General features: G+C 40.2%; 1 protein-coding gene across 1 annotated transcript; it reads right to left on the reverse strand.

Moving 5' to 3' along the window:
- Nucleotides 1-3,175: 3,175 nt before the first annotated feature.
- LOC109388909 (hepatitis A virus cellular receptor 1-like) lies at nt 3,176-7,951 on the reverse strand. Its single transcript, XM_019653994.1, has 3 exons — nt 7,837-7,951; nt 6,868-6,904; nt 3,176-4,179 (listed from the first exon to the last, which is right to left on the reverse strand). Exons 1-3 carry the CDS (start codon nt 7,919-7,921, stop codon nt 4,050-4,052), a joined length of 252 nt encoding a protein of 83 aa, XP_019509539.1. The 5' UTR covers nt 7,922-7,951; the 3' UTR covers nt 3,176-4,049.
- Nucleotides 7,952-9,479: the final 1,528 nt, after the last annotated feature.

Below are 9,479 nucleotides of genomic sequence, written 5' to 3' on the forward strand. Positions count from 1 at the left end.
TTCACCCAAAGGGGCCACGTGTGCTAGATATGGCCATGGCCTCCTGCAGAATGACTTGAGCTAAGCACGTGCACCATGACTGGCATATCTGGCCAGTGACTAAAAAGGGCTGCAAACAAGTGTGCTTAAGAGGGGGTGAATTCTGTCAGAAGATGAGGTCCCACAGGACTGGAGAGGTGCCGTTCGAGCTGAGCACTGAAGAATGACATGCCCAGTGAAGACACAGGAGATTAGCATTCCCAAGATGTTGGTTGATCTACGGAGTGGGGCAGTTAGCTCCTCTGGAGGACATCAGGCCACTACTCCAAGCTGCAAGTTTGGGAAGAGTGAATTCAGCTGCTGTCTGGCCCAGGAGATCGGAGTCAAACACGGCACCCTACCCCTCCTCTTCCAGGACCCCTCTCCCTAGACCTGGGTGCCTCACAGTCCTGGGGAAAGCCCCTCAGGGCTGGCACGTACCCCTCTCCTCCTACTACCCTCTTCTGTCACCCAACCAAACTGCCTTTCTAGATGTAATCTTAGAACAGTGTCTCTGAAGCACGTTAATAAATGTGAATACAATTTGGTGACACATAGCAGGCGTAACCTTTACTATGCTAAAGTGCCTTGTTTCCCAAGAGTGGGACTCTCCTCAAACAGATGTGTTCACGGAGCCCTTTCCATCCAGCACCTTGTGAGATACATGCCCACGTCTCGAGCCTCGTTTCTTTGCAACCCTTCTCACTAACTCGGCTGCAGTCACACTGGCGCTTTTACTCCTTGGAGCACACTTTCCTCGTTCCCTCTCATTACACAAGCGTCTTCCTACCTCAGGGCCCTTGCATTTGGGGGATTACTGCAAGTGGCTGCCAGTTTGGTTTCGACTCAAATGTCACGTCTTTCCCAGAGGCAGCCCCTGACCAACCGTTCAGCGCTCCCTCTCGACAACCCTCACACCCCCAGGCATCCTCTATCACAGTGGTTTTCAACCAGGGGTGCTACCGCTTCTCAGAAGACATTTGGTGATGTCTGGAGACATTTGCAGTTGTCACAGCTGGAGGGGCACAACTGTCATCTGGTGGGTAGAGAACAGGGGTTCCGCTTAACATCCTACAATGCACAGGACTGCCCCCACAACAAAGAGTTAGTTATCTGGCCCCAAATGTTGCTGTTCAGAAATCTGGCTCTATCACTCACTACATCCTTTCTCCACAGCAATAACTGCAACCAGAATCGACGGTTTGGGGGGTTCCTCCCTACTAAACTGGAGCTCCATGGGAACTGGAGCTCAGGGAGGTGCTCTGCTCCACCCCAGCACCTGGAGGAGTGCCGGGCACACTTCACTCTCAAATCTTGCCCCACCTGCCCTGTCCTGGGCGTCCACAGCCACATAAAGATGGCTGGCCCTGACTAACTGATGAGGCGAGAAAAGAAGTCAGTTTTCAAAATGAAAACAAAATCACATTTATTGGTGAGTGTGCATATAATGCAACTAGGAGACCCTCACAATTCCATGTGATTGCAACATTATCTTCACAGTCATCAGTGAAAGATTGGTTCTGCTACTTTTTAAAGATGGGCAAGATTTCCTAAATTTAAATATATGGTATTAATTGCACCCGTGTCATAATGTCCCAGGACAGAAGGTAGAAAATGAAGCCTCAACTGTCTTAAAGGATCAAAAACAAAAGTCAAAACAGTCTACAAGATCAATAGACCTACAGAAAAGAATTTATTATCAGTAACTAACCACCCGCCCTAGGTCTAACCCACTGTCCCTCTCAGTTGCTGACAATTATATTCTACACTATTAAATGACAGCCAAATTGCCCAATAACAACTTTCTCAAAAAACCATTATTAAAAAAAAATAGGAGGAACTATGTAAAGATACTCATGAATGCAACACCATGGAAATTAATTACTGAGCACTAATGCTAGATCTGCTATTACTACAAACTCTAAAAAAAAACAAAAAACCCCTTTGCATTTCTGTAGTGTTTTCCACTTTTCAGACTTTCACAAGTAACATGTCATTGGATTTGGAATTACTATTATACACTACCTACTATGTAGGTGTGGAAATAATTATTTCTAAAAGATGTAAAAATTTAGGCATAAAGGACAATTTGCCCTATTGTCATCCAGTGTTATTGGTAAGAGGATTAGAACTCAAGTTCTATTTCTACTTCTGTGTGACCCCTGATTTCTCTATGCCTCACACACTGTTTCACAGAATGGTACTGGGCAAGCCAGCAGTCATTGTGCTCATGGGTTTCAAACAAGTTTTGGAAATGCTGGACCAAACAAAGTGAACCAGGTACCAGAGTCTTTAATGCGCCATCTTAAATCTCCCGGAAAGGCGTGGGGAATACAGCAGGCATCATAAATTGAAAGCCCCACAAATCACAAAGCAGGTAACAAAGTGAGCGTACAGGCAAAGTACGCTGAGGGCTGAGGGGATGAGACGTCATCTAATGGGGTCCCAACTCCATAGGATTGCAGTTCAGTGTTGCCAGGTCTTTCCAGAGAAGCTACAAATCTAGACTTTAATTGGAAATCTCCACACTTTTGCATGTTGTCTTTAATTTAAAAGAAAAACACTGTAGTTTGAACAAAATTTTGACCAGATTATTCTGGCCCATTTGGGAAACCTGGTATACGATGCTTAACAATCTTATTTGCCCTTATAACCTTTCTTCAGAGTCCTATTAATTTCCTAGAATTCTGTAGAACCATGTCATAAGTGTTGTCTTCAAAAACAGGCATCCCCCCTCCTAGACCACTACTGTATTAGCAACTCTGAAACCCAAGAATGAGTTATTTCAGGGTTTACTCAAATTAAAATTGATAGCCAGCCTTGTTAACTGCCATGTAGAAATGTTTCTGGTGGCTAAAAATATTCTTACCTTTAGCCTTTGTTTAACTCTCTTGGCAAAACCAAAAATTTAATTCAATTGTGAAAAAGAAATAGCATTGGAATTTATTTGATATAAACACTTCATCCTTCCAAAACAATTTTAAGTCAAAGTTGTTTGGAGACAATTTAGAATTTCAGTTGAAAGAAATAATACCCACAAGCAACACTAGTATATTGCAAACTAACTTTTCTGAGTCAGGAAGCCTTATTCCCTATTTTCTCTCTCTCTCCTCTCTTTCTCTCTCTCTCTAAAGCCTTATTCCCTATTTTCTCTCTCTCTCCTCTCTCTCTCTCTCTCTCTGAAGCCTTATTCCCTATTTTCTCTCTCTCTCCTCTCTCTCTCTCTGCTCAGCATCATTCCAAAAAGTAGTTCAGATTCCCTGATAGTTGTCTACCTAAGTGCCTAGAACCATGGCACAGATGTAGCAAAAATAAATACATGTGTTAAATCACACTGCAATTGATTTTCTTTCCCTACTATCTACTTGGTCCATGCACTACCCTAGCTTCTTCTAACTGCTCAAATAGTTGTCCTGATCCCAGAGAAAGCACTTGAAAACTTATATTTTCAGAGCCATGAAAAAACAGACCTAATGGCGAAATCACACTGAATTTATTTCTTCATGAGGGAAATAAAAGCCTGTGCACCTTCATAATTTAAAACCCTTGGGTGATCTAAGAAATGTAACATTTGGAGTTGCAAGATAAAAAATAAGAAACAATCATAGATGGTTTCCAGAGAAAGTCATTTAAGTGCCAAATGTGATTTGCTGATTGTATGTCCTAATGGACTCCTCTTGGCAGCTTTGGTGACCAAGGTAGAAGTTCCTTTCCTATCTCCCCAATGAGAATTCTAGATGGACACAGGATGCATAAGGTCTAAAGAGAATATACAATACTAAAGTCTTCATTTCATATTTGGGAGGGAACTCTGCTATGAGAGAAGATAAAGCCAATTTTAGTATAAGAAATTCGGAGTATATTACCTATAAGATTGACTATACACACAGATGAGCTAGAGGCACTCTACCCAACATCACTTACATGTTGAAATGCAGTGGGAAATTGACAGAAAAATCATCCTAGAGCTTAAAAGGACTGTGACACGGTGACATAAGGTCATTGCCTTCTGTGGTCAAGGGTATAAAGCCTTACAGGGCCACAGGGTCTGAATGCATGTTGTAAAGTTTGTTCTCAAAGTAGATACTCTCCTCTGCTCGGTAGCGCACTGTATTTGCATTTTGCAAAGTTCCAGTCTGAGGTTCACTCGATGACAACTTCCTATAAAAATAATAACATGAGTAAGATAAAAGCCGATCTTTTCTAAATAATGAGCAGCACATTTGTTTATTTGCAACTCCCAGAGCCCCATTCACACTGCCTATGAAATGATTAGCTGCTTCGAGAGTTGTGAATATTAAATTGTGGGAAAATGTGTTTAATAAGCAGGTAGAAAACCTAAGTATGATTAAAAAAAAAAGAACCTAAAACATATTCAAACTAGTTTCCTTCAAGAGATTTACGTAATAGAATACAAAAATTAATAATCTAAAAGAGAAACCAAAGTGAAGTACTAAATCGAGATGCATATTCTCAAAGGTGGCTAAGAAGTGGTTTAGGTGGTGTTTTACCAAATGTGGGTTGTGACATTTTAGAGAGGGTTATTAAATCTATGAAGTGGCCTACATCCTGAATTTAAGATAAACAGAAAATACAAAATAGGAGTATCAGAGCATATTGGATGTAGTAAAATAGTGTTGTTTCACATAAGTGTGTACTGGATCATGGTGTCAAAAATCTTACTGTGTCTTTATGGTCAGAATTTGAATGGTAAGGTTAGATGCTTTTTATAACACATGCATTTACACATCAAGTATACTAAAAGGTTGTGTAGTGTTTTGATATAGCTTCCTGTTTTCTAGTGATTGTGTTTATTACATAAGCCTGCCCAGAAATGATATGGAATATACTGAGTCTTCATTCAACTCTGATCGTTAAATGGGCCAGTCATACATGTGTGAAAATAGTTTAGGTGTCAATAGCTTGAAATGAGTCAGTGTGATATAGCTGCCAAAAAAATGTCATGAGGAAATGCTCATTTTTGTTGTTTTTTTTCTTTTTGTTTTGCTTTTTCATATTTAATAACATTTTCTACAATATTTTCTTTTATTATTTTTTTTAATTGGGGAATTGAAGGGGGACAGTGTTGGGGAATTAGGGAAGGGGACCAGCCAAGTTGTTGTTCTTCAGTCTTCATTGTGGAGGGCTCCAGTCACCATCTGGCTGCCCGTCGGCAGATCACAGCCTCTAAGCTCAAGGTGCTGTGTTCAATCTTAGTTGCAGGTGGGCGTAGCCACCATCCCATGAGGGAGTTGAACCAGCAGCCTTGTTGTAAAGAGTGCACGCCCTATTCACTGAGCCATCCAGGTGGCAGCTCATCTCAAGGTGCCGAGTTCAGTCATAGTTGCAGGTGGGCATAGCCCACCATTGAAAAGGCCATCTTGTTGTTACACCAGTTGAGCCATCCTTCCACCTGTTGACAGCTCAGCGACAGCTGAGCTCGGGTGCAGTGTCACTGGCCCATGTGGCAATCAAACCGGCAGCCCTGCTGCTCAGAGCCCACGCTCTTAAGCCAACTCCTAACCAACTGAGCCACTCGGTCGGCCCACTTTTATTATTATTAAGACACAAAAAAGTAGACCTTTAAAAATTGTTAACAGTGAAAGGACAGCAGTCAATTAAAAGGATGTTATATTCCACGTTTTTTCTGCCTATAAGGGGTATTTTTTTTTCCTTCTATCCTTAGGCTCAGATAAAAAACTCCTGTAAATTTGGGCTTGGGACGCTAAAAGACCTAAGATTGAGTTTTTTGCCTGCTCTGTGATGTGACCTTGGATGTCACTGAACTTTTTTAAACCTCTTTCCAGTCTATAAACTGAGAATAACAGTGCCTATCTCACAGGTTTCTTGATGTGAAGGGCATGACTGCAATAACTGAAGCCAACATTGATGGAGCACTAATCATGTGCTCCATTCTGTGGATGGGCTCGTGCAATTAACTAAGAAATAGGAAAGACTGACAACCAATGAAAGGGAACTAGGAATGATGGATGGCAGCCTAGCAGCGATGTATTCGAACCAAAGAAATACCTTGTTGAAGCCCAAACTGAACTAAATGAAGCAGGTTACCTGGAACCGCAAATAAACAGTGGTTTCCGCACCATTAAAGGTGTTCAGGCAGATGACCACAGGGCATGTATGCAAGTAAAGGGGACTGAAGCTTTAACTGGGCAGTAGAGTGGATTACAAAAATTGTCAATTCAAATGCCTATGAGGCCAGATAACCAATGTAAGGGAGCAGAGCAGGCTGGGGGTGAACACGGGGGACCCTCGGGTACTGGCTGGCCCACCACAGTCGTTTGCGTTTCTTTAGCTGGAGCTGTCTCCTCCAGTCTTTGCAGAGCGGCCTCCTGCTGCCTCAGGGCTCACTCACACAGCGCCTCACCCTGCTCCTCATTCCCCTGCTATTCTTCTGGAACCGCTGAAAGGACCCTGATGATTTGCTTATGTTTTCTGTCTGTTTTGTTCATCTCCTCGGAATATAATAGGCATTGAATAAAAAATAAAAATAAATAAAAAGCATTGAATGAAATCAAGAATAAACCAAACAACTTATTCAGATGATTCATCAAACAAAATTTGTGATTTGGTTCCCTTACTCTAAGAGGTTAGGTTTGAGGTGCTCTGCTTGTAGCAGTTTCTGGCACAAATCCAGGGAAATAAAGAAAGCTAAAAATGTCAGCAGAAGGTGTGGACAGCAATGGAAATCATTAAACTAGATTTTTTTCAGGATCCAGGGTATAAAACGGAGAGTTCAGGAGTCAGGAGAGGGACAGAGCAAGTTTTTTTCTTTGTTTTTGTTAGAGTAGGGACATCAAAATGCATCGACACAAACCCTTTAAAACTTACCGCATTTGTAACGCCTTTCCTCTTGTGCATAAATATTCTAAATTGAAGAGGAGTTGAAAAGAAAATTAAACATGTCAGCCAAAGAGTTCATGAGATCTTTTTCTAAACAAGTACATTATTTCTGCTATTACTTTAATATGAACAAAATTAGTACAGAGCCAGAGCCTGAAAAAAAATAAATTTAGAAGAACGTTTTAAAAAAGAAAGAAAACAAAACAAATCCAAAAACAGACTTGGCTCTTCCCTGGTAACTTCAGGTAACTCCTTTTGAAAATGTGCCGCCCAAACAAGCCTCTATCTCATGTTCATTAATGGTTTAGTGTAGTCACACACATCCCCCAGCTTACTTTAATGCAATTAATTATTAGATTTCATTTTTTAAAAATGGATGATTGTGGTTCTTTCATGGAGGCTAGTTACACACACAGACACACACACAGACAGACAGATAGACACACACACACACACACAGACACACACACACCTGTTATATGGCTCCTTTTTGAAACCCTTCTTTCTACCTTTAGTCCTAAAATCTACTTCCCTTCTAATGTGTCTTTTGCCTCTCCGGTTAAGTGAGTGTTATAAAATGCTCGACAATATTACCCTTCGTCAGAAGAAAAACTGGGCTTTGAGGGGAGGGGAGAAAAAGGAGTGAACAAGTCTTACATAGTATAATGGTTTCTTTCTTTTTCTTTCCTTTTTTTGTGTAATGGTTTCTTGCCTTCCAATCTTAACTCTACCCAGCAGACTCTTATTTCTTAGTATTTAATTGCTCCCATGGAGAATTTAAATTTTCTTTTTCTTTTCATGGGCCAAGATTTATAAGAAAAACAAAAAGAAGAGGTTATGAAACAGAGAAGTAATATGAAATCAAAATTACATGACACGTGGACCAGCTTGAACCCAGGCAGTTTGGCTCTGGGCCCTTCACTCTGTCCTTTTGGGCACATTCCTGAAAATACTTACTTTTGATAATGATGGCGGTCAAAACAGTGAGCAGTAGCACAATGGGAATGGAGATTCCAATGCAGAGTGCCTCAGTGGGAATCATCCATGGTTTTTCCAGGCACACACGCTAAGGAAACATCAGGAGATTGAAAAAGCATCTTTTTAGAATTATAGGTAGAAAACATTTCCTAAAATGACATACTCAGGCAAATTTATCTTTATTGGCCCTTGGCTTCTTCTAGATCATGAGGGGTAAGACCCAAAGGATCTGAGGTTGCAACCATGGTGACATTCTAAAACAAGTTTAGATTCAAAATGTATTTGGGGAGGTGGAAATGTTTAATATCTTGCTCAAAGTGATATTTATGTAGGTGTATGTGTCTGTTAAAGCTTAAACTGTTCACTTCAAAGGGTGTTCTTTATTGCATGTAAATTACCCATATTTTAAACAATCCAGAAGTTATTTCCATAAATACATCCTCTTATGTTTTTTAAAAAAACAATTTTTGTTTATATATAAGTTGACATGGTGACATTATCCAATGTTATCTGAATGTGCTCAATTATTGAATTTGGTCTTTGATACAGTCCTTATTTCTTTTAACATTATCCAAGACTCTGTCTATGTCTATGTAAATGAACTTGAAATCCGCTGTTGACAGACATGGCCCTGATTAACAATTAACTTAAAATTTTGTGCAATTGGGTAGAAGTGCAAATGCAAAATTTTGTTTAAATCTCCTGGTGCAGTTCCTAAGGGATCATCCCTCCTAGAAGAAGCCCAAAATATGCCAGATATCATGCTTAGCTCAAATCCTAAAAAGATTCCACAGGGTAGATATTTTAACAGAAAGAAAGTGGAAGATCATAGAGAAAGATCAAGGCTCTTCATGCATAAAAGTTTAATCTCTGGAGTCAGAATCCATCTTTTATTATACTTGTATACTTTTTTTAGAATTTTATCCTTCAAGTATTTTTTCTTAACAGAAATAATTACAACAGTCAATATATACTATAGTATAGATACTATTTTAAGACATAGTCTTTTCACTTAACAATCAGTAGTAACTGTCTTCTCATGACAGTAAATGCACTGTGGTGATGACAGTTTTAATGGCAATATCAGGGCCTGCTTATCAGAATAAGTAATTAATCCCTTACTATTGAACATTGAGGTTGTTTATAACATTTCCATGATTACAAATAGCACACATATACATCTTTTTTTTGTTTGTTTTTAAGCTGAGCCATCCTGCCACCTGTTGGCAGCTCAGCGGCTGCTCAGCTCGGACCAGGCATCGAACCACTATTGCTCAGAGCTCAAACTCTTCAGCGAGCTCTTAACCAACTGAGCCACTCGGCCGGCCCTCATATACATCTTTTCCCATATATCCTCATGTATTTGTTCAATTCTCTCCTTAAGACAGAGTCCAGGAGGTTGACCTACTGGGTCAAAATATATGCAGCGTTTTCATCTTGACATCCTCAGAATCAAGGCACAAAAAGCTCACAATTTTGCTACTGCCTATCATGAACTTGCTTCTAAATTGCTTCTATTTGTTACTAAATATACATGCCCTATAGGTAACTGAGGTCAAGAACAAGCTCACCATTCAGAACGTGCTTGTGTGTGTGAGTATTAAACATACTTCTGGCCATAG

This window comes from Hipposideros armiger, unplaced genomic scaffold (assembly GCF_001890085.2).
Source record: "Hipposideros armiger isolate ML-2016 unplaced genomic scaffold, ASM189008v1 scaffold_211, whole genome shotgun sequence".
Classification (NCBI taxonomy): domain Eukaryota; kingdom Metazoa; phylum Chordata; class Mammalia; order Chiroptera; family Hipposideridae; genus Hipposideros; species Hipposideros armiger.

Bases quoted from the DNA above. Each gene is read 5' to 3' on its own strand.
- LOC109388909 (XM_019653994.1), bottom strand. From the start codon at position 7,921: ATGATTCCCACTGAGGCACTCTGCATTGGAATCTCCATTCCCATTGTG. The intron at 6,905-7,836 runs GTAAGTATTTTC...TCTTCAATTTAG, and splicing joins GACCGCCATCATTATCAAAA to AATATTTATGCACAAGAGGA. The intron at 4,180-6,867 runs GTAAGTTTTAAA...TTATTTTTATAG, and splicing joins GGAAAGGCGTTACAAATGCG to GAAGTTGTCATCGAGTGAAC.